Source organism: Pecten maximus, chromosome 17 (assembly GCF_902652985.1).
Source record: "Pecten maximus chromosome 17, xPecMax1.1, whole genome shotgun sequence".
NCBI classification, from domain to species: Eukaryota; Metazoa; Mollusca; class Bivalvia; order Pectinida; family Pectinidae; genus Pecten; species Pecten maximus.
This window is the reverse complement of record NC_047031.1, coordinates 6,623,494-6,649,178: the sequence shown is the minus strand read 5'-3', so window position 1 is coordinate 6,649,178 and position 25,685 is coordinate 6,623,494. Positions and strand designations below refer to the sequence as shown.

The 25,685-nt window shown below is 39.3% G+C and overlaps 1 protein-coding gene across 27 annotated transcripts; it reads left to right on the top strand.

Annotated features, from left to right (window-relative positions):
• The first annotated feature begins 2,364 nt into the window (after positions 1-2,364).
• Positions 2,365-24,093, top strand: LOC117315705. 27 transcript variants are annotated; one of them, XM_033870032.1, is made up of 11 exons: positions 2,365-2,427; positions 2,609-2,967; positions 4,513-4,656; positions 5,020-5,132; positions 13,459-14,167; positions 14,428-14,954; positions 16,567-16,768; positions 17,546-20,715; positions 20,764-22,575; positions 22,624-23,611; positions 23,660-24,093. In XM_033870032.1, the coding sequence occupies exons 3-8, from the start codon at positions 4,554-4,556 to the stop codon at positions 18,133-18,135; spliced, it is 2,244 nt and encodes a 747-aa protein (XP_033725923.1). In that variant the 5' UTR covers positions 2,365-2,427; positions 2,609-2,967; positions 4,513-4,553; the 3' UTR covers positions 18,136-20,715; positions 20,764-22,575; positions 22,624-23,611; positions 23,660-24,093. The 27 variants fall into 27 exon arrangements, with proteins under 27 accessions (XP_033725923.1, XP_033725930.1, XP_033725944.1 ...); XM_033870039.1 differs by having other exon boundaries at positions 2,394-2,967; positions 17,546-19,059; positions 19,112-20,715; XM_033870053.1 differs by having other exon boundaries at positions 2,394-2,967; positions 17,546-19,111; positions 19,468-20,715.
• Positions 24,094-25,685: the final 1,592 nt, after the last annotated feature.

Sequence of the window (25,685 nt, the reverse complement as noted above, 5' to 3'; positions counted from 1 at the left end):
ACCATATCATGGCTGCTAGAATGAAAATGGGGGATGAAGTTGTAGACAGTAAAAGAACCGTTAGTTTACAACAGTTGTCTAAAAACAGTTTAAAAAGAAACGATAAAAAATCAGGCAGAAAAAAACCAAGATGTAACGATTATGATAGGGATGTAATTGCGGCACCTGATTCGGTTACTCTTAATCAAGATAATGATACAATAATGGTAGATAGTACGCCACCTAAAACGCCAAAATTTAACATTTCCAATAAAGAATGGATTTGTTCTGATATTATAAATGAAGAACAATCAATAATGTCTAAACAATTTCCTGGTTTGAATGGTTTTCAGTTGACAAACTTAGCTCCAGTATATGATTCAAATAAATGCAAATGGAAAAACCAAATAGCTTTTCAATCTGTAGTTTCACCTTCTGTTCAAATTCACCATAATGGAAGAGACCACTGGGTTACAAGTTTTCAAACAAATAATGGGGATATATCCATTCTAGACAGTTTAGCATCAAAAGAAAATCATACAGTTAATACTCCGTCAATCGAACTTCAGCTTTGTAGTATTTACGGTAATAATAAAAATAGTATCCCAGTCAAAATTTTAGATGTACAGAATCAAAATAATGGCTACGATTGTGGGCTTTTTGCAATAGCTAATATGGTAGAATTTTGTTTTAAAGGTAATTCATTCAAACAAAAAACTAATTTCATTGAAAATCAAATGCGGGATCACTTAATTTGGTGTTTAGATAAAGTTTATTTCATGCCGTTTCCACAGTTCGTTAAAATAGCATCACAACTAAAAAAGGCAAGTAATAACAGTATCACAATAAATTGTAGTTGTTCTTGTGGGTTTCCAGATTGGATGGATGAAATGATTGGCTGTGACTGGAGAACAGGTAGGGTACATTGCAAAACGTGGAAACATAAAGAGTGTGCAAATCTTACAGAGTCTGAAGAACAATGAAACAAAAATAGAATAAAAAGATAACAATAAAAAAATTAAATTCATTTAAATAAAACAATAAAGCAAAAATAAACTGACTCTATGAAAATAAAAGAATAAAAAAAAATAAAAAAATAATGGGCTCTTAAGTAGAACTGCGTCCACGTCGCAGAGCCTGGTAACATTCTAACAGAATGGCTAAAAGTTCTACAGGTAATTTTTCCTTGCTCGAGTTACTTCCCTTGTATTAAAGAACTAGCATGTAGCTTGTGTTGTTTTTACATTCAACTTTTGTTCAAAATGGCGTCCGTGAATTTCAACTAGGTTCATTCCGGCCACCACTTTTGCACCGAATTTGTAATAAATATTAATAAAAGTTATATCAGCTTAAAGTATATAAAATTATCTTGTCCAGAGTGTGTTCCGAACAGAAATCGGTTAAGTAATAAAAGAGTTATGGACCAATAAAGATGGAAATTTACATGTAACTTTGACGATTTTGCTATTTTTTCACACCACATCAATTCATTCCGGCCACCACTTTTGAAAGTAATATCGAACATGTATTCAAACATTTTATATCATATGAAAGAGTACTAAATTTTCCGTTTTTGTGTGGTTCCCGAACAAAAATCTGTTCAGTAATATTTGAGATATGGGTATTTATTTTAACGAAAACAGTTGTAAATATTGACATTTTTATTCCATATGGGTTCATTCCGGCCACCACTTTCACTTCTAGTTTTTGATACTGTTAAATATTACTTATATCATTTTAAAGCTGATAAATCAACCCTTTTACTGCTGGTGTCCGAACAAAAATCCATTCAGTAATAACGGAGATATGTCCTAATAAATACAAAATATTATGAAAAATCCCTTTACGCCTGAGTGCATTCCGGGTTTTGTCCTCACCGCATGTGATATCGCCAATAGAAAAACCCAATAATTTTCTAGATGTTCTCTTTAGGGTGCCTTGTGCGGTTGTCTTGATCGCTAAGCGCTGACAACAGGAAGTGGTCATAGAGAGTGCAGTCGCGCGTGAGCTTCAAACCACTCAACCCTAGAACATGGATTCGCGCCGCACTGGCGGCAGGGGATGGTGACTGTTGGGTTAGTGTTTCCCCACCGATAGCACGTATATTTTCCCTGTGGGTCCCCCGTGGGGTTTCCTTCAGCACCTAAAATAATACTTCTCCCCTTAGCGGCGTCGAAATAAACGCTCAATAGATAACATGTTGATGTCAACGACGTAAACTAAAAGTCATGATCCTTTTTTTTTTTTTTTACTATTATTTAGGATGTCTAAGACTTCGTCAAAATGGGAGGAAGTCGGGGGTTTGGGAGTTAGTCCGTTTCGTCAGGCCCGGTGGCGTTACGATAGCATACTTATTTTTCTTCTTAAACATTAGCCTCACAGAGGCGCTTGTTAACTTTCGGTTTGGTCTGGAAGAGGGTATCGTCGACAACGAATGGTAAACACAAGGTGATCTCAAAACACATTTTCATTCTTCCATTAAACAGCATTTACTTGGAAATGTCACGGACTGGAAAATAAGAACAGAAATTATGCAGGGATTTGGTCAGTTTACAATGCCTTGTGGAGAAAGGCTGTTTCAATGTTTCGGGCGAATTGCGTCATGTAATAAGCTTTCTCTATATTGCAGTTGGTTTGGAAATACCTGACCACCAAAGTCCATCGCGTTGAGGAAATGCCCTGGCGACGGAATGTGTCAACTACTGTAATAACGGTACAGGAATGTGTCAACTACTGTAATAACGGTACAGGAATGTGTCAACTACTGTAATAACGGTACAGGAATGTGTCAACTACTGTAATAACGGTACAGGATTGTGTCAACTACTGTAATAACGGTACAGGAATGTGTCAACTACTGTAATAACGGTACAGGAATGTGTCAACTACTGTAATAACGGTACAGGAATGTGTCAACTACTGTAATAACGGTACAGGAATGTGTCAACTACTGTAATAACGGTACAGGATTTCTTGTTCGAATGTTAGGTAAGAAATGACTAAAATGGAGAAGCAACTACGATCGAATTAACCGTCATCAATGTCATTAAGTTATGCTATTATACCTGGTAAATATTAACCGCAACATACCTCTCGGTCAGAGATATTTTCTCTTTAGCTCGATCGGTTAGGCGTAAGACCAGTGAGCCAAAGGTCCTAGGTTCGATCCCTAGCGGAGGCAGTGATTTAAATTAAATTAATCCTGTAGTCTGTTATACTATAATGATATGAATATGGTTACGAAGCTTAGCTTTAATATCTACATTCTTGGGAACTCCAGTGCACTAATCCAAGTTTCCCCTGGTCACAGGGGTTCGTTACAAATGATGTGATTTATGATACGTGCTGTGATATGTTATATCTTATCTCATACTATCAATTGAAACAAACCTCTGTGCTCTGGCCCCGACACCATGTCTGCAACAAGACTACTCCAACAATGATAGATGTTGACACGGCGAGAAATTTATGATAGGCACTGTACAGTCGACACAATAACGATAAAATAAATTGGTCGTCCAGCGTTTTCTTATGTTACAGCAGTAAAAGACATAGTGTCGGGGACAGAGGAAACTTGACTTATCCAGTGCACTAGACTACTAAGTTTTTTCCTTTGACAGTAGGTATAATTATGATTTTTAGGTTTCATTTTGTAATGATGTTTACTGTCTTGTTAGTGTGACATGTTGACTATTGACGGAGGTCATATTCAGAATGAATCTGATTAGGCTAGTATAGACCAGGGCGAGAAAAAAACCTAGGTCCAATGGTGTGGGCTAGTAGATTTGGTAGTGGATGGTTTTGACCAGGGCAAGAAAAAAACCCAAGTCAATGGCCCGGGGCCAGTAGATTTGGTAGTGGAGGGTATTGACCAGGGCAAGAAACAAAAAAAACAGGTCCAATGGCTGGGTGCCAGTAGATTTGGTATTGTATTGTTTAGACCAGGGCGTGAAAAAAAAATCACTGGTCCAATGGCCTGGGCCAGTAGATTTCTTGACTACTCCCTTGATTTGGCAAGTGAACAATTTTTTCATAATTTTTATCAGTTCAATGGGACTGCTATGTTTCATCTTTGGGCAAGTATCTTTTAAAACTAAACGATGCTGAATTTATTTCCTACCTTAGTATAGACTAAGACTATCATTCATTACCCCACAGTGAAGTACAAAAAGCCAGGATCACCTGGACTAAGACATTTTGTTTGTTTTGCTTAACGTCTTATAAACAGCCAGGGTCATTTAAGGACGTGCCAGGTTTTGGAGGTGACGGGAAGCCGGAGTTATCGGAGAAAACCACTGGCCTACGGTCAGTACATGGCAACTGCTCCACGTAGGTTTCGAACTCTCAACCCAGAGGTGGGGGGCTAGTGATAAAGTGTCAGTACACCTTAACCACTCGGCCATCGCGGCCCCTAAGACAATACCAACGTTAAGTGTGTTCAGTTTTACCATGAGAGCCCATACAATTCTTTTTCTTTTATTTATTCCACAAACTACATAAATAGTACAAGTTGCCTTTGGTTTGATTTTTCAGAACATACTTGTGAAGTTTGATGGTGGCCTGTAATTCTAGAAATGGCCACTGCTACAAGTTTGTTTCGATGTCGGAAGTGCGGGGAGTGTGTGTTTGATTCCAGTTGTGTGGTGACTGTACACGGACAGCAACACCCTGTGTCTGGTAAATAGATTTAATGATTCAGTAAGATGGTTGAATTGTTAGATAATACACAGGGTTTTTTTCTGAGGGCATTTTGGGGTCTTCAATGGGCCCCATTCCCAATTGAAATATTTCATATTTAAGCCAAATTCCCCAAATTTGCAGTTTACTCATTATAAAAATCTGCCCAAATTCACCAATTTTCTTCCTAAAATGAGACAAAAATGCCCAATTCCAAACCAGTGAGTAAAAACCGTGATTCAGTGATATTTTGAAATGAAAGAAACGTAAATTTGTCAATAATATTCAAAAGTGATTGAAAATTGATATTTTAAAACTGTTCATTGTAAACGTATGATTTTCTTGAATGTCTCATTTTTGCAGATGGATCCACCATGCTTCCAATGAATTCTTCCTGTAGAGATGTTACCATGGCAACTGTGTGGTACATCACCGACGAATCTGCTCCCGCTTGGATACTGAAGACTGTTGAATCAGTAAGTACCGTAAATTGAGACATTTTGGTGTCAGAAAATTTTGACGTTTTTTTTTCGTCTAAACAGCTTGGGTGGTTTTAGTTTGGTGTGTCTAAATTGGGCGTTTCGATCAACCCTGTGTCAAATTTCGGGATGTTCCAATATAAATGTTACAATACGATTTCTGCCATCTGAGTCGGAGGTAGAATGTATTTTCCCTTGGACGCTGTTGAAGTTTTATCATTGCCATGCAGCATTGAACGCATGGCGTTTCTCAGACTGCTAGCTAAATCTACTTTGACCAATACAATTGACTATAACCCAGGCATTTTGTTTAAAACAAAAATAATTAATTTTCACATATCAATCTATTTATCTAATCATTAATATGACCAGTGCAAGTGCAAGCAAATCTATATATTGCTATGTTTTGATTGATTGATTAAATTTAACAAAAAATCTGTTGAGAATTTGTGAACTTACTTGTGTTTACACAACATACAAAATGAAAGTTTACAAGTTCAAACTTTATTAAATCAAATTTTAGAACCATACCTTTATTTAAAAATCACAGACTGACACATTTTATGCAAGTAAAAAATTCTCTGTTATTTTTTTTTATGGAAATAAAGTCTTATTTCCTATTTACTGAGCAAGAAAACTACACGTCCAAAATATCAGGCATTTTAATACCAATTGTGTTTTAATTTGATGTGTTAAATTTTGGGGCTTTCATGCCAGGCACCAAATACACCAAAATATACCAGACAAAATATCCTAATTCACAGTATGTGATACCTGGCTTGTTAAGTGTATATATGCACAGAGACACTCAGACATATAAACAGAGAGATTGGCAGCTCTCTATTTGCCCTTGTGTTTACATAGTGGCCCCTGACCTTCCCACAATCCTTTGCGGTCACTCGGTTCAGTCTTCACTAGACGCCATATTGGAGAAAACTTGAAAACCAGACACATAATTATCGATAATTTCTATTTGAAATCATCACCAAGATCCAATTATGTGCTTTAATTTTATTAATATCAAAGTGCAGAAGTGTCATCAATATGAAATATATCACAATTTGCTGTCCAAGTGTTTGTATTTTGAGTATGAAAGTCAAGCACAACGCAGGAAAGATCGGCGGGAATCTCCAATTTTCGAAAAGTCCCTATGGGGTTTTCGAGAATACGGATAAATGACAACAATGTGCATGATAATCAAGACCACATTCCATAAGTATGATAGTTTTTGGTTAATGTGGTAACTTTTGTAGTGGCCTAGATAAAACAATGTGCTTTCTGTGTGCATTTAAAATGACAATGTTTTGGTCTGACGTAATGGCGGCTTAATTACAAACTTGGACATGTCGAATAGGACCCAATGGATTTTCGAAAATACGGATAAATGGCAACAATGTGCATGATCAATAAGACTATATCCCATAAGTATGATAGTTTTTGGTTAATGTGGTAACTTTTGTAGTGGCCTAGATAAAACAATGTGCTTTTTGTGTGCGTTTAAAATTGACGATGTTTTGGTCTGACGTAATGGCGGCTTAATTACAAACTTGGACATGTCGAATAGGACCCAATGGATTTTCGAAAATACGGATAAATGACAACAATATGCATGATCAATAAGACTATATCCCATAAGTTTGATAGTTTTTGGTTAATGTGGTAACTTTTGTAGTGGCCAAAATAAAACGATGTGCTTTCTGTGTGTATTTAAAATGACGATGTTTTGGTCTGACGTAATGGCGACTTAATTACAAACTTGGACATGTCGAATAGGACCCAATGGATTTTCGAAAATACGGATAAATGACAACAATATGCATGATCAATAAGACTATATCCCATAAGTTTGATAGTTTTTGGTTAATGTGGTAACTTTTGTAGTGGCCAAAATAAAACGATGTGCTTTCTGTGTGCATATAAATTGACAATGTTTTGGTCTGACGTAATGGCGGCTTAATTACAAACTTGGACATGTCGAATAAGTTCCAATATTACGATACACACATGCGCATAGCCCGATTTACCTGCGCTCGCGTGTGTTTGATAGGAGACAGGACGCTCTCGATAAGGGATATGCTTGAGTGGTCACGAATAAAGGGAGCCACTATCTGTATGGGGAAATAGCGATGTTACTAATCTCTCTGTATATATGTCTCTGATATGCAGTCACATGTTTTAAAGTAGAGAATTATAAGAATCCTCTTCCAGTATAATCCAGTATAATAAGAATCCTCTTCCAGTATAATGCCCCACCCCTCAGGTCCCCAGGGGCCTGAGGGGTGGGGCCGAATGTGGTCAATTTGGCTATATTGATATTAACGACTTCTTCTCAGAAACCGAGCAATGCCTGTCGCTCATATTTGCCTGGTAGCATCACTATGGGGTGGGGATTCAAAATTGTACAAATGATTGGACTGACCCCCCAGGGGCCTGAGGGGCGGGGCCAAATGTGGTCAATCGGGCTATATTCATATAATTGACTTCTTCTCTGGAACCAAACAGTGGATATCTCTCATATTTTACTGGTAGCATCACCTTGGGGTAGGAATTTGAAATTGTACAAATGACGGGGCCGACCCCCTGGGGGCTGAGGGACGGGGCCAAAACGGGTCAGTTTTGCAGAATTGATATAAACGACTTCTGCTCTGAAACTAAGCAATGGATATCGCTCATATTTGCCTGGTAGCATCCCTATGGGGTCGCACCAAAAGTCAATTTCATTTCATGGATTAATGCACTTTTTGGTATTTTAAGTATTAAAATAAAACCAATGTACATGTACCCATATAAAATGCTTATGATATATATTGACATAGCAATACCAGTAACAAATACTACATATACACTGTACTTAAGCATCATTCTTGTTTCATATCTCATGAAACCAGGTGAGCGATACAGGCCCTGTGGGCCTCTTGTTTTGTTTTCAGATGCCATCACTTACAAAAATTCTGTTGAAGCTTCAAATTATGATCAGCCGAGAGGCTGTGTAGCTAGGTTTCTCTTACTCCAAGGGAAAGTTACAAGAAAATTTAATTACCTTTTCATTTCTGTATTTTATAGTGAGTATATAGTTAGAAGTTTTAATTCATGGATTTATTTCATAGATATCAACTTTGACTGTATCAGACATGAATAGATGATAATCTCTGTCAAAAGACGAACTGACTTGGCAGATTGAATACATTGCTCGGAAGATATTTAGTAAAAAATGTCACTCACGATTGTCTGATTGCAGATCCACTTGACAAGTATTTGATAAAAAAAATTTAACTAATAAATTTTATATCCTTATTTCTTGTCAGGCCTTTTGGTCCAAAGGGAAGCTACTCTGTCCAAAATGTGGAGGTCGTCTCGGATCATTTGATTTTACAAAAACGATGAAATGTGCCTGTGGTGAGTCTACAGCGCCACCTATCCACATATCGCAGTGCCGTGTTGACCTCAGAACATCTCCTGCTGCCATACAGACCCTCAGTGGAAAACATGGAGATAATATTGCTGCTGATCCAAGTAAATATTCTGAGAAAAATAAACAAATTTCCAGCAACGCTGAGGAGGGCTTCAGTCTAGATATATCTACATCTTTCGGCCATGAAAAGACGGAAAATATTGACCGCAGTTATGATTTGACCTTTGACCCTGACCTTGCCAGTACAGTTGACTTACGTAGCTGTTGTTCCGAAAAGACAAGTGCAGTGTCATTTGGCAAAGCCAACCCGGACACTTTCCCTCATGGTGCTGACAGGTCATTCAGAGAATCTGACCTCAAGGGTGAAAATGGACGGTCAGTACTTGATGCTAATTATAACTCAAAACTTACTTCAGAGAAAACAGGATCATTTGAGAGAGGAAGAACAGACATTGATATTAGTCTTCCAGAGTCAGATGTTCATCTGAACTTTGTACCGAATCAATCTAAAGCTGATAGAAAGAGTGAGATGATGAAAGTAATGGAGAACTTTTTCAAGGGAGATAACCAGCAGATGACAGGAAATCAACAAGAATCACTTGGTAAGTTTTTCCTCAGTCGGCCTTGACAGGAGATGTGAGTAAACATTCATAATAACTTTTTAATACCAGATGAAAAGGTTTTCACTTTCCTTGAGAATGAATAAGTATACATATGTAAATGTTTTGTGTGGCTCCCATATATTTTGATTCAAGCTTTTAAAATTACCACATTGGTATCAGATTCTTTGAGTGGTTGAGTCATTTTTGACAACTATTAAAGCATCTAATTTCTTTCAGGATTTAATTTATTTTATTTCTTAAAATCAGGTCAAGGTCACGACACAATACCTGAAGGTCAAAAATACAGGGATTTTGCTGAAGATGGGTTTATGACCGAGCAGTTGGAAAGTCCACATTTCAGTGAAAGACCGCAATTCAAGCGTCCCAGTAGGACGGAACAGCCAGAGCACCCATGTCCCAGTACAATAAAACAGTTGGATCGTCCCTGTCCCCGTAGGACAGAACAGCCCGAGCAACCGTTTCCGATTACAATGAAACAGTCAGAGCACCCACGTCCCAGTACAATGGAACAAATAGATGGCCGATGCCCCAGTACAATGGAACATATAGATGGCTCAAGTCCCAGTTCAACAGGACAGTCACAGCAACACTCGTGTGATAGTAGGACAGAGCAGTATGATCCCAGTATAGGTGACGAGTCTGATTATTTACACTCTGATAATGTAGGTGGAGGTAACGGGAGAAACTCTGGTTCTCCGGAAAATTCAAAACAAAGACGTAGACGTAGACGAGGAAAGTGTAACAATGTTGCATTGTCTACTGATACTGATCAGGTAATTATCAAAGATTGGTTATAATCAGGTAGTCTATGTATATTTCAATAACAGGGGCTTGGTATGATATCCTGCCCCTCACTCCTAATATATTGTAGTATTGCACAGGGATTGGCACAAATTCCTGACCAGGGATTTTCCTGCAATTTTTCAACAAGGTCCAAGGTCCATTGAATTGGGAATTTCTACACGACAAAATGTGGTATTGGGAAAAACAAAAAATATAAGTTAAATTCATTCTTTCAGTTTTTCTTTGATAAATATTGCCATTATACTATTTTTAGCCCACCATCATCTGATGGTGGGCTATTCAAATCGCCCTGCGTCCGTGGTCCGTGGTCCGTCCGTCCGTCCGTAAACAATTCTTGTTATCGCTATTCCTCAGAAAGTACTGAAGGGATCTTTCTCAAATTTCATACGTGGGTTTCCCTTGGTGCCTAGTTATGCATATTGCATTTTGAGACCAATCGGAAAACAACATGGCCGACAGGCAGCCATCTTGGATTTTGATAATTGAAGTTTGTTATCGCTCTTTCTGAGAAAGTACTGAAGGGATCTTTCTCAAATTTCATATGTAGGCTCCCCTTGGTACCTAGTTATGCATATTGCATTTTGAGACCAATCGGAAAACAACATGGACGACAGGCAGCCATCTTGGATTTTGATAATTGAAGTTTGTTATCGCTATTTCTCAGAAAGTACTGAAGGGATCTTTCTCAAATTTCATATGTAGGTTCCCCTTGGTGCCTAGTTATGCATATTGCATTTTGAGACCAATCGGAAAACAACATGGCCGACAGGCAGCCATCTTGGATTTTGACAATTGAAGTTTGTTATCGCTATTTCTCAGAAAGTACTGAAGGGATCTTTCTCAAATTTCATATGTAGATTGCCCTTGGTGCCTAGTTATGCATATTGCATTTTGAGACCTATCGGAAAACAACATGGCCGACAGGCAGCCATCTTGGATTTTGACAATTGAAGTTTGTTATCGCTATTTCTCAGAAAGTACTGAAGGGATCTTTCTCAAATTTCATATGTAGGTTCCCCTTGGTGCCTAGTTATGCATATTGCATTTTGAGACCAATCGGAAAACAACATGGCCGACAGGCAGCCATCTTGGATTTTGACAATTGAAGTTTGTTATCGCTATTTCTCAGAAAGTACTGAAGGGATCTTTCTCAAATTTCATATGTAGATTGCCCTTGGTGCCTAGTTATGCATATTGCATTTTGAGACCTATCGGAAAACAACATGGCCGACAGGCAGCCATCTTGGATTTTGACAATTGAAGTTTGTTATCGCTATTTCTCAGAAAGTACTGAAGGCATCTTTCTCAAACATTTTTAGCCCACCATCATCAGATGGTTGGCTATTCAAATCGCTCTGCGTCCGTGGTCCGTGGTCCGTCCCTCCGTCCCTCCATCCCTCCGTCCCTCCGTCTGTCCTCCGTCCGTCAGTCCGTCCCTCGTCCGTAAACAATTCTTGTTATCGCTAATTCTCAGAAAGTACTGAAGGGATCTTTCTCAAATTTCATATGTAGGTTCCCCTTGGTGCCTTGTTATGCATATTGCATTTTGAGACCAATCGGAAAACAACATGGCCGACAGGCAGCCATCTTGGATTTTGACAATTGAAGATTGTTAATGCTGTTTCTGAGAAAGTACTGAAGGGATCTTTCTCAAATTTCATATTTAGGTTCCCCTTGGTGCCTAGTTATGCATATTGCATTTTGAGACCAATCAGAAAACAACATGGCGACAGGCAGCCATCTTGGATTTTGACAATTGAAGTTTGTTATCACTTTTTCTCAGTAATGCATGATCAATAAGACTATATCCCATAAGTTTGATAGTTTTTGGTTAATGTGGTAACTTTTGTAGTGGCCAAAATAAAACGATGTGCTTTCTGTGTGTATTTAAAATGACGATGTTTTGGTCTGACGTAATGGCGACTTAATTACAAACTTGGACATGTCGAATAGGACCCAATGGATTTTCGAAAATACGGATAAATGACAACAATATGCATGATCAATAAGACTATATCCCATAAGTTTGATAGTTTTTGGTTAATGTGGTAACTTTTGTAGTGGCCAAAATAAAACGATGTGCTTTCTGTGTGCATATAAATGACAATGTTTTGGTCTGACGTAATAGCGGCTTAATTACAAACTTGGACATGTCGAATAAGTTCAAATATTACGATACACACATGCGCATAGCCCGATTTACCTGCGCTTGCATGTGTTTGATAGGAGACAGGACGCTCTCGATAAGGGATATGCTTGAGTGGTCACGAATAAAGGGAGCCACTATCTGTATGGGGAAATAGCGATGTTACTAATCTCTCTGTATATATGTCTCTGATATGCAGTCACATGTTTTAAAGTAGAGAATTATAAGAATCCTCTTCCAGTATAATCCAGTATAATAAGAATCCTCTTCCAGTATAATGCCCCACCCCTCAGGTCCCCAGGGGCCTGAGGGGTGGGGCCGAATGTGGTCAATTTGGCTATATTGATATTAACGACTTCTTCTCAGAAACCGAGCAATGCCTGTCGCTCATATTTGCCTGGTAGCATCACTATGGGGTGGGGATTCAAAATTGTACAAATGATTGGACTGACCCCCCAGGGGCCTGAGGGGCGGGGCCAAATGTGGTCAATCGGGCTATATTCATATAATTGACTTCTTCTCTGGAACCAAACAGTGGATATCTCTCATATTTTACTGGTAGCATCACCTTGGGGTAGGAATTTGAAATTGTACAAGTGATGGGGCCGACCCCCTGGGGGCTGAGGGACGGGGCCAAAACGGGTCAGTTTTGCAGAATTGATATAAACGACTTCTGCTCTGAAACTAAGCAATGGATATCGCTCATATTTGCCTGGTAGCATCCCTATGGGGTCGCACCAAAAGTCAATTTCATTTCATGGATTAATGCACTTTTTGGTATTTTAAGTATTAAAATAAAACCAATGTACATGTACCCATATAAAATGCTTATGATATATATTGACATAGCAATACCAGTAACAAATACTACATATACACTGTACTTAAGCATCATTCTTGTTTCATATCTCATGAAACCAGGTGAGCGATACAGGCCCTGTGGGCCTCTTGTTTTGTTTTCAGATGCCATCACTTACAAAAATTCTGTTGAAGCTTCAAATTATGATCAGCCGAGAGGCTGTGTAGCTAGGTTTCTCTTACTCCAAGGGAAAGTTACAAGAAAATTTAATTACCTTTTCATTTCTGTATTTTATAGTGAGTATATAGTTAGAAGTTTTAATTCATGGATGTATTTCATAGATATCAACTTTAACTTTATAAGACATGAATAGATGATAATGTCTGTCAAAAGACGAACTGACTTGGCAGATTGGATACATTGCTCGGAAGATATTTAGTAAAAAATGTCACTCACGATTGTCTGATTGCAGATCCACTTGACAAGTATTTGATAAAAAAAAATTAACGAATAAATTTTATATCCTTATTTCTTGTTAGGCCTTTTGGTCCAAAGGGAAGCTACTCTGTCCAAAATGTGGAGGTCGTCTCGGATCATTTGATTTTACAAAAACGATGAAATGTGCCTGTGGTGAGTCTACAGCGCCACCTATCCACATATCGCAGTGCCGTGTTGACCTCAGAACATCTCCTGCTGCCATACAGACCCTCAGTGGAAAACGTGGAGATAATATTGCTGCTGATCCAAGTAAATATTCTGAGAAAAATAAACAAATTTCCAGCAACGCTGAGGAGGGCTTCAATCTAGATATATCTACATCTTTAGGCCATGAAAAGACGGAAAATATTGACCGCAGTTATGATTTGATCTTTGACCCTGACCTTGCCAGTACAGTTGACTTACGTAGCTGTTGTTCCGAAAAGACAAGTGCAGTGTCATTTGGCAAAGCCAACCCGGACACTTTCCCTCATGGTGCTGACAGGTCATTCAGAGAATCTGACCTCAAGGGTGAAAATGGACGGTCAGTGCTTGATGCTAATTATAACTCAAAACTTACTTCAGAGAGAACAGGATCATTTGAGAGAGGAAGAACAGACATTGATATTAGTCTTCCAGAGTCAGATGTTCATCTGAACTTTGTACCGAATAAATCTAAAGCTGATAGAAAGAGTGAGATGATGAAAGTAATGGAGAACTTTTTCAAGGGAGATAACCAGCAGATGACAGGAAATCAACAAGAATCACTTGGTAAGTATTTCCTCAGTCGGCCTTGACAGGAGTAAACATTCATAATAACTTTTTAATACCAGATGAAAAGGTTGTCACTTTCCTTGAGAATGAATAAGTATACATATGTAAATGTTTTGTGTGGCTCCCATATATTTTGATTCAAGCTTTTAAAATTACCACATTGGTATCAGATTCTTTGAGTGGTTGAGTCATTTTTGACAACTATTAAAGCATCTAATTTCTTTCAGGATTTAATTTATTTTATTTCTTAAAATCAGGTCAAGGTCACGACACAATACCTGAAGGTCAAAAATACAGGGATTTTACTGAAGATGGGTTTATGACCGAGCAGTTGGAAAGTCCACATTTCAGTGAAAGACCGCAATTCAAGCGTCCCAGTAGGACGGAACAGCCAGAGCACCCATGTCCAAGTACAACAAAACAGTTGGATCGTCCCTGTCCCCGTAGGACAGAACAGCCCGAGCAACCGTTTCCGATTACAATGAAACAGTCAGAGCACCCACGTCCCAGTACAATGGAACAAATAGATGGCCGATGTCCCAGTACAATGGGACAAATAGATGGCTCAAGTCCCAGCACAACAGGACAGTCACAGCAACACTCGTGTGATAGTAGGACAGAGCAGTCTGAGCCCAGTATAGGTGACGAGTCTGATTATTTACACTCTGATAATGTAGGTGGAGGTAACGGGAGAAACTCTGGTTCTCCGGAAAATTCAAAACAAAGACGTAGATGTAGACGAGGAAAGTGTAACAATGTTGCATTGTCTACTGATACTGATCAGGTAATTATCAAAGATTGGTTATAATCAGGTAGTCTATGTATATTTCAATAACAGGGGCTTGGTATGATATCCTGCCCCTCACTCCTAATATATTGTAGTATTGCACAGGGATTGGCACAAATTCCTGACCAGGGATTTTCCTGCAATTTTTCAACAAGGTCCAAGGTCCATTGAATTAGGAATTTCTACACGGCAAAATGTGGTATTGGGAAAAACAAAAAATATAAGTTAAATTCATTCAAATTTCAGTTTTTCTTTGATAAATATTGCCATTATACTGTTTTTCAATATTGCCTTTATTTAGATCGTTTCATATAAAACATACTCAATCATTCCAAAGTGGGAATATTGGAAATTTTCACAAGATATTTTTAGTGGAATGGGTCGTTTTACAGAACCCTGTTTCTATTGTAGGAGAATCCCTGCTAACCCTCACTCTACATATGTGTATTATAGTACTCACAGAGGGAATTGGCACAAATTCCTGACCCAGGGTAAACGCATATAGATAATAATAATAATGATATTATACATTACTATATCACACAGGGATTTCACTTTGTTTGTCAGATATCAAACCCACATTTCACATACCGTATTTGACCTAAATAGGGCGCAGGGCATGGGTAATTGACAGTGGGGGCTCCCTTATTAAGATTAGTTATTCTGAAGTTTTATGAAACAGACTATATATACCTTATAGCAGAATACCCAAGGCTGTGGAAACGGTAAAAATATATTCAGTCATAAAAATATTCCAGATGAAGATATCTATTCATTATAATATATAAAGCTTAAACATCACTTGAATGCTCCTGTAAACTTGTAAACCAATAAATTATTGCCAGCTGATCTTTAGACCAGAGAAAGTGTGTTCCACCATTTATGTTCAAATGGAACGCTTTTGTGTTCTATTTATAGACACAGGTGATTTCCCAGATCATATCAGACATTGTTTTCTTTGACCTAATAATTGATTTACAATGTCTTTTACTAGCTTTCTGTTCTGAACAAAAGTTATTTATCAACAAGAATGATGTCTTTTACTTAATCTTCAAATAAAGATGGTAAGTTATTATTTGTATGTGTGTTTAGTTTCGGGTGCTCTTTGCACTGACATGTCATTTTGACAAACAGTCAAAGATTTATTTCCTTGAAAAAAGGTAGGGGTGCCCTAATTAGGTCAAATACGGTATATAGTATCGCACAGGGACTTGGTACGAATTCCTGACCAGTGGTCCACATATATGTATTAGATAATATATGATTCCACCAGATCAAACTTAATAAATGTGTGTACACTTTGTAGATTTAATAATAAAAAAAATAATCGATAGAAACTTGAATCCGGTATGCTACACATACAAAAAAGGAATAATGGGTCAAAAATCCCACCAAAACTCAGATTATTCTGGCAATATGCCTCAAGGGCAGGTTGATAGCTGACTGATAAACAGGGACGGTTTGCTAGTCTTGGTCTGGGGGATTGCTCTATTTTCTGTGCTGAACACCATTTGCCATGTTTAGGTATTAATCGGGTGGCTAAGAACAGTAATTAGAAGCTGAAAATTGCAGACATGTATTTTTTTTTAGATTTTGTTTCTGTTTTTAGGAGAATGAAGTTGTTGACCCAGTATATCCCGAGGAACACCTCTGCCCACTTTGTCTTGACCTCTACTGTCATCCAATGAGAACCAGCCCCTGTAATCATGTTTTCTGTGACACCTGTCTGCGGCGCTTGGCTCAAAACAAACCAGTCAACACACCCTGTCCTCTGTGTAGGCAGGTCATCACAAAGTGTCATGGTGATGATGGTGAGTACAAAGGGGTTGTTGCAAAATGTAATCGAAGGAGTTGACAGGTCATCTAAAAGTGTCATGGAGAAGATGTTATGTACAAAGGGGTCGTCTCAAAATACAATCTGGGAAGTTGACAGGGTCGTCTCGAAGTGCCATGGTGAAGATAGTACATACGAAGGAGTACTATCTGACAGAATCGTAATATCTCGGACAAGTTTGAGTTTCAGGGTTTTTTGGTCAAGGTCAAGGTCACTGTACCTATTTGACGTTGGGACTGGTAAGGGACATGTTTTGTGACATCCTGAAATCTGGAGACATGATACTTTTGCATTTGATGAAAACCCGCTGATATTGTGAATAGATTATTATTTGGATTAGAGTGGCGGCTATCTTCAAATGGTGACATATGCTATGTATCTATATATCTGTTATTGTCAAGTCTATATAGCTACAGTGTCCAAGTATTAGGTTCATACTGGTGAAACAAGGGGAAACTAAAGGTTTCCTCCCCCTATGCCTGTTTGTCTGTCTGTTCATCCGTCCGTCCCCCCCTTCCACTCAGTTTTCCACACTTTTCTCAGCCATACTTTATGATATGTTGGTGAAAGTTATTACTACTTAAGTAGGAGTAGCTACAGTTCAAGTTTTGGGGTCAAGGTCAAAGTTACTTTCTGTAGCAGGGGCATACGGTAAGCTTTATGACTTTACTTTAGTGTTTCCTTAAATAGTTCCCTTTATGAAAATATAATTCATGCAGATATGACTTGGAGTATTTGTCTTTTTCTGATTAAGGTTTTGCGAAAGAACTGAAGACCCTGTATTCATCTCTCTACAAAAAACGACAAGCCACAGAACACAGGTTCCGAAACAACTCCTACCATAAACTCCCTGAGGTAAACTCGTCTACATTACGGCTCCATTACACAGGCCAGAATCCACGGCAACCAGCTCGGGCGAGAAACAACAACTGGATGGGCATTATGATGATGGAACTAGCTGTACGATACGTGTTAATTTGTTTTTTAGTTCTAGCGTATGTCATACGTCGCGCATGTCGTCATTATAGTAAGATCACTATAGTGATGGGTTTGATCCTCCTAGCATTTCTAACCTTGTTAACTCTCTATGTGACTGTCTACACAGTCAAACTTATTGGCTCTGTGTCACAGCCCATCTGCCAGGCCATCGTAGAGTTCCTTGGCGGTTTGGTACTGTCGCCCCAGGTGGAATTCTTCCAGTCCGAGTCAACAAAAAGCTTGCTACCTACCAGTGTCCGAATCAGAGCCCTGACAGCAAACTTTTTTCTGATAGTGATTGTTGTACTGATTTGTCGATATGTCTTCTTCAGACGTGTTATGATCCAACTCCGTCGAAACGTATAGATTAGATGATTTTTGTATGATGAGAGAATTTACAAATTTACAAACATGAAATATTTTTTTGTTGTATTTTGAAAGTTATGTTTGTTTGCGAATTTTGTTTGTCTTTCTCTCACAAATCTCGAATAATGATATAAATATTGGCATATATGTGCCCCCCCCCCTTCCACTCTTAATAAATTTCCCCACCAGAAACCAGGGATGTTTGTCCTTCCGTCAACCCTTCCGCTAACTTGTCCAGGCTCTACCTATACAATGTCTGTCACTGTATTGACTATAAACTTGGGGTAGGAGTTCACCTTGGTGAGGCAATGTGTTACGTGTCAAAAGTAAGTCACCCTGACCTACTTTTTGACCTTTGGCCAGAGTCCTAGACAAATGTTGTTCAGGCTCTACCGCATACATTATTATCTGTCACTTATAATTCATATTTGGGGTGTGGGTTCACTTTTATTTATTACAAATTCATCATCTGTGCATTCTTGTCATTTTATTTCACACCTGGTGGGGGACTGTAGTTTGATGGATTAGTCTGGTTTATTGAAGTTTTTGACATTCCATTTTTAATCCCCCAATAAAAAATTTGATGGAATGTGTTTTGATGATGCATGCATTTGTCAATTGTAAACTATTTTGTTTGGAGATTTTAATTTTTAACACATCCCTTCAAGTCTTTCAAATATTTTAAGAGAGTCATCATGCTTTCCATACTACCTCAGTCCAAGATAGTTTGTTTCACATATACACAAAGAACTTTAACCACAGTTTCCTCTGACCCCTACTCCGGACATTAGACATTTTGACAGAGGCCAGAGTTTCCTCTGACCCCTACACCAGAAATTAGACATTTTGATAGACAGTTCTGAGTTCCCTCTGACCCCTACATCAGACTTTAGATATTTTGACAGGCAGGTCTGGGTTTCTTGGGTCTGGGTTTCTTCTGACCCCTACACCAGACATTAGATATTTTGACAGACAGGTCTGGGTTTCTTCTGACCCCTACACCAGACTTTAGATATTTTGACAGACAGGTCTAAGTTTCCTATGACCCCTACACCAGACTTTAGATACTTTGACAGACAGGTCTGGGTTTCTTCTGACCCCTACACCAGACATTAGATATTTTGACAGACAGGTCTGGGTTTCTTCTGACCCCTACACCAGACATTAGATATTTTGACAGACAGGTCTGGGTTTCTTCTGACCCCTACACCAGACTTTAGATATTTTGACAGACAGGTCTAAGTTTCCTATGACCCCTACACCAGACATTAGATATTTTGACAGGTCTGAGTTTCTTCTGACCCCTACACCAGACATTAGATATTTTGACAGGTCTGGGTTTCTTCTGACCCCTACACCAGACATTAGATATTTTGACAGACAGGTCTGGGTTTCTTCTGACCCCTACACCAGACATTAGATATTTTGACAGACAGGTCTGAGTTTCTTCTGACCCCTACACCAGACTTTAGATATTTTGACAGACAGGTCTGAGTTTCCTATGACCCCTACACCAGACTTTAGATATTTTGACGGGCAGGTCTGGGTTTCTTCTGACCCCATCACCATGCAGACATTAGATATTTTGACAGACAGGTCTGGGTTTCTTCTGACCCCTACACCAGACATTAGATACTTTGACAGACAGGTCTGAGTTTCCTATGACCCCTACACCAGACATTAGATACTTTGACAGACAGGTCTGGGTTTCTTCTGACCCCTACACCAGACATTAGATATTTTGACAGACAGGTCTAAGTTTCCTATGACCCCTACACCAGACATTAGATATTTTGACAGACAGGTCTGGGTTTCTTCTGACCCCTACACCAGACTTTAGATATTTTGACAGACAGGTCTGGGTTTCCTATGACCCCTACACCAGACATTAGATATTTTGACAGACAGGTCTGAGTTCCTTCTGACCCCTACACCAGACTTTAGATATTTTGACAGACAGGTCTGAGTTTCCTATGACCCCTACACCAGACATTAGATATTTTGACAGACAGGTCTGAGTTCCTTCTGACCCCTACACCAGACATTAGATATTTTGACAGACAGGTCTGGGTTTCTTCTGACCCCTACACCAGACTTTAGATATTTTGACAGACAGGTCTAAGTTTCCTATGACCCCTACACCAGACATTAGATATTTTGACAGACAGGTCTGGGTTTCTTCTGACCCCTACACCAGACTTTAGATATTTTGACAGACAGGTCTGGGTTTCCTATGACCCCTACACCAGACATTAGATATTTTGACAGACAGGTCTGGGTTTCTTCTGACCCCTACACCAGACATTAGATATTTTGACAGACAGGTCTGAGTTCCTTCTGACCCCTACACCAGACTTTAGATACTTTGACAGACAGGTCTGGGTTTCTTCTGACCCCTACACCAGACTTTAGATATTTTGACAGACAGGTCTGAGTTCCTTCTGACCCCTACACCAGACTTTAGATACTTTGACAGACAGGTCTGGGTTTCTTCTGACCCCTACACCAGACTTTAGATATTTTGACAGACAGGTCTGGGTTTCCTATGACCCCTACACCAGACTTTAGATATTTTGACAGGTCTGGGTTTCTTCTGACCCCTACACCAGACTTTAGATATTTTGACAGACAGGTCTGAGTTTCCTATGACCCCTACACCAGACATTAGATATTTTGACAGGTCTGGGTTTCTTCTGACCCCTACACCAGACTTTAGATATTTTGACAGACAGGTCTGAGTTTCCTATGACCCCTACACCAGACATTAGATATTTTGACAGACAGGTCTGGGTTTCTTCTGACCCCTACACCAGACTTTAGATATTTTGACAGACAGGTCTGAGTTTCCTATGACCCCTACACCAGACTTTAGATATTTTGACAGACAGGTCTGGGTTTCTTCTGACCCCTACACCAGACATTAGATATTTTGACAGACAGGTCTGGGTTTCTTCTGACCCCTACACCAGACATTAGATATTTTGACAGACAGGTCTGGGTTTCTTCTGACCCCTACACCAGACTTTAGATATTTTGACAGACAGGTCTAAGTTTCCTATGACCCCTACACCAGACATTAGATATTTTGACAGGTCTGAGTTTCTTCTGACCCCTACACCAGACATTAGATATTTTGACAGGTCTGGGTTTCTTCTGACCCCTACACCAGACATTAGATATTTTGACAGACAGGTCTGGGTTTCTTCTGACCCCTACACCAGACATTAGATATTTTGACAGACAGGTCTGAGTTTCTTCTGACCCCTACACCAGACTTTAGATATTTTGACAGACAGGTCTGAGTTTCCTATGACCCCTACACCAGACTTTAGATATTTTGACGGGCAGGTCTGGGTTTCTTCTGACCCCATCACCATGCAGACATTAGATATTTTGACAGACAGGTCTGGGTTTCTTCTGACCCCTACACCAGACATTAGATACTTTGACAGACAGGTCTGAGTTTCCTATGACCCCTACACCAGACATTAGATACTTTGACAGACAGGTCTGGGTTTCTTCTGACCCCTACACCAGACATTAGATATTTTGACAGACAGGTCTAAGTTTCCTATGACCCCTACACCAGACATTAGATATTTTGACAGACAGGTCTGGGTTTCTTCTGACCCCTACACCAGACTTTAGATATTTTGACAGACAGGTCTGGGTTTCCTATGACCCCTACACCAGACATTAGATATTTTGACAGACAGGTCTGAGTTTCTTCTGACCCCTACACCAGACTTTAGATATTTTGACAGACAGGTCTGAGTTTCCTATGACCCCTACACCAGACATTAGATATTTTGACAGACAGGTCTGAGTTCCTTCTGACCCCTACACCAGACTTTAGATATTTTGACAGACAGGTCTGAGTTTCCTATGACCCCTACACCAGACATTAGATATTTTGACAGACAGGTCTGGGTTTCTTCTGACCCCTACACCAGACTTTAGATATTTTGACAGACAGGTCTAAGTTTCCTATGACCCCTACACCAGACATTAGATATTTTGACAGACAGGTCTGGGTTTCTTCTGACCCCTACACCAGACTTTAGATATTTTGACAGACAGGTCTGGGTTTCCTATGACCCCTACACCAGACATTAGATATTTTGACAGACAGGTCTGGGTTTCTTCTGACCCCTACACCAGACATTAGATATTTTGACAGACAGGTCTGAGTTCCTTCTGACCCCTACACCAGACTTTAGATACTTTGACAGACAGGTCTGGGTTTCTTCTGACCCCTACACCAGACTTTAGATATTTTGACAGACAGGTCTGAGTTCCTTCTGACCCCTACACCAGACTTTAGATACTTTGACAGACAGGTCTGGGTTTCTTCTGACCCCTACACCAGACTTTAGATATTTTGACAGACAGGTCTGGGTTTCCTATGACCCCTACACCAGACTTTAGATATTTTGACAGGTCTGGGTTTCTTCTGACCCCTACACCAGACTTTAGATATTTTGACAGACAGGTCTGAGTTTCCTATGACCCCTACACCAGACTTTAGATACTTTGACAGACAGGTCTAAGTTTCCTATGACCCCTACACCAGACTTTAGATATTTTGACAGACAGGTCTAAGTTTCCTCTGACCCCTACACCAGACTTTAGATATTTTGACAGACAGGTCTGAGTTTCCTATGACCCCTACACCAGACTTTAGATATTTTGACAGACAGGTCTGGGTTTCTTCTGACCCCTACACCAGATGTTAGATATTTTGACAGACAGGTCTAAGTTTCCTCTGACCCCTACACCAGACTTTAGATATTTTGACAGACAGGTCTAAGTTTCCTCTGACCCCTACACCAGACTTTAGATATTTTGACAGACAGGTCTAAGTTTCCTCTGACCCCTACACCAGACTTTAGATATTTTGACAGACAGGTCTGAGTTTCCTATGACCCCTACACCAGACTTTAGATATTTTGACAGACAGGTCTGGGTTTCTTCTGACCCCTACACCAGACTTTAGATATTTTGACAGACAGGTCTGGGTTTCTTCTGACCCCTACACCAGATGTTAGATATTTTGACAGACAGGTCTGGGTTTCTTCTGACCCCTACACCAGACATTAGATATTTTGACAGACAGGTCTGTGTTTCTTCTGACCCCTACACCAGACATTAGATATTTTGACAGACAGGTCTGAGTTTCCTATGACCCCTACACCAGACATTAGATATTTTGACAGACAGGTCTGGGTTTCTTCTGACCCCTACACCAGACTTTAGATATTTTGACAGACAGGTCTGGGTTTCCTATGACCCCTACACCAGACATTAGATATTTTGACAGACAGGTCTGAGTTCCTTCTGACCCCTACACCAGACTTTAGATACTTTGACAGACAGGTCTGGGTTTCTTCTGACCCCTACACCAGACTTTAGATATTTTGACAGACAGGTCTGGGTTTCCTATGACCCCTACACCAGACATTAGATATTTTGACAGGTCTGAGTTCCTTCTGACCCCTACACCAGACTTTAGATATTTTGACAGACAGGTCTGGGTTTCTTCTGACCCCTACACCAGACTTTAGATATTTTGACAGACAGGTCTGGGTTTCCTCTGACCCCTACACCAGACATTAGATATTTTGACAGACAGGTCTGAGTTTCCTATGACCCCTACACCAGACTTTAGATATTTTGACAGGTCTGGGTTTCCTCTGACCCCTACATCATATTTTTTGACAGACAGGTGAGAAATTTCTATGACACCTACACCAGACATTTGACCGACAGAAGAAACTTGAGCTAACAACTTGATCATGATCTACAATGTATTTACAGTTACCTGTATTTCACAATCGCCTTGCATTATATCCCTACATATTTGTGTGGCAGTCAATATACACTGGACTTGATATTGATGTTTGGTGCTCAACACACTGTGATGTTATTTATTCTAATAAAAACTTTTACAGAAGTCAATTTTTTGTTGAAATGTTTGTTGTCTATCAGGGCTTTTTCTCACTGATTTAGGAAGGGGCCTTTTTTCTCATTTTGGGAAGAAAATTGATGAATTGGGAAATATTATTTCAGGAGTAAACTGCAAATTTTGGGAATTTGGCTTAAATATGAAATAATTTCAATTGGGAATGTGGCCTATTTATGGCCCCAAAAAGCCCTCAGAAAAAGCCCTGTCTACATATTTACCCGGTAAATTGGAAAAGTACAACGTGATGAGCAACCCTCTAGAGGAACATGTATGTTATCTATATGTTGTGGATAGCCTTTAATCAATAATCACAGAAATAGCCAGGTGGGCAATACAGGCCCTCTGGGCCTCTTGTGTTTCCTCATCGCACAGTATGAACTTACTCATAGTGTCACGGAAACAGGAAGTAGACACAAGTACATAAAAAATCTGATGTGTAAAATAAATGAACCTGTAGTGTAATCTGTACTCAAAATTGAAAAAAAAAATATATCAACAAAAATTGAGATATACACAGGGAATTTTGAAAAGTATTACAGTACAGGACTGGAATGTACCTGAGGGAGACTTTTTTTAGATAACATTATGAAAAAATATTTGAACATGAAAATGGTTTTCTGATACGTGTGTGTGTGTGTGTGTGTGTGTGTGTGTGTGTGTGTGTGTGTGCGATGTATGTGTGTGGTGTGTGTATGTGATATGTATGTGTGTGTGTGTATGTGAGATGTATGTGTGGTGTGTGTATATGTGAGATGTATGTGTGTGGTGTGTGTGTATTTGAGATGTATGTGTGTGGTGTGTATGTGAGATGTATGTGTGGTGTGTGTATGTGAGATGTATATGTGTGGTGTGTGTATGTGAGATGTATGTGTGTGGTGTGTGTATTTGAGATGTATGTGTGTGTATGTGAGATGTATGTGTGATGTGTGTATGTGAGATGTATGTGTGTGGTGTGTGTATATGTGTGATGTGTGTATGTGAGATGTATGTGTGTGGTGTGTGTATTTGAGATGTATGTGTGTATGTGAGATGTATATGTGTGGTGTGTGTATGTGAGATGTATGTGTGTGGTGTGTGTATGTGAGATGTATGTGTGGTGTGTGTATGTGAGATGTATGTGTGTGGTGTGTGTATATGTGTGTTGTGTGTATGTGAGATGTATGTGTGTGGTGTGTGTATGTGAGATGTATGTGTGGTGTGTGTATGTGAGATGTATGTGTGTGGTGTGTGTATTTGAGATGTATGTGTGTGTATGTGAGATGTATATGTGTGGTGTGTGTATGTGAGATGTATGTGTGTGGTGTGTGTATGTGTGTATGTGAGATGTATGCGTGTGGTGTGTGTATGTGAGATGTATGTGTGTGTGGTGTGTATGTGAGATGTATGTGTGTGTATGTGAGATGTATATGTTGGTGTGTGTATGTGAAATGTATATGTGTGGTGTGTATGTGAGATGTATGTGTGTGTATGTGAGATGTATGTGTGGTGTGTGTATGTGAGATGTATGTGTGATTGATGTGTGCGGTGTGTGTATGTGAGATGTATGTGTGTGTATGTGAGATGTATGTGTGTGGTGTGTGTATGT

Coding starts and splice junctions, on each gene's coding strand:
- LOC117315705 (XM_033870032.1), top strand. CDS start 4,554: ATGGCCACTGCTACAAGTTTGTTTCGATGTCGGAAGTGCGGGGAGTGT. Junction 5,133..13,458: donor TACTGAAGACTGTTGAATCA/GTAAGTACCGTA, acceptor ATTTCTTGTTAG/GCCTTTTGGTCCAAAGGGAA. Junction 14,955..16,566: donor TGTCTACTGATACTGATCAG/GTAATTATCAAA, acceptor TTCTGTTTTTAG/GAGAATGAAGTTGTTGACCC.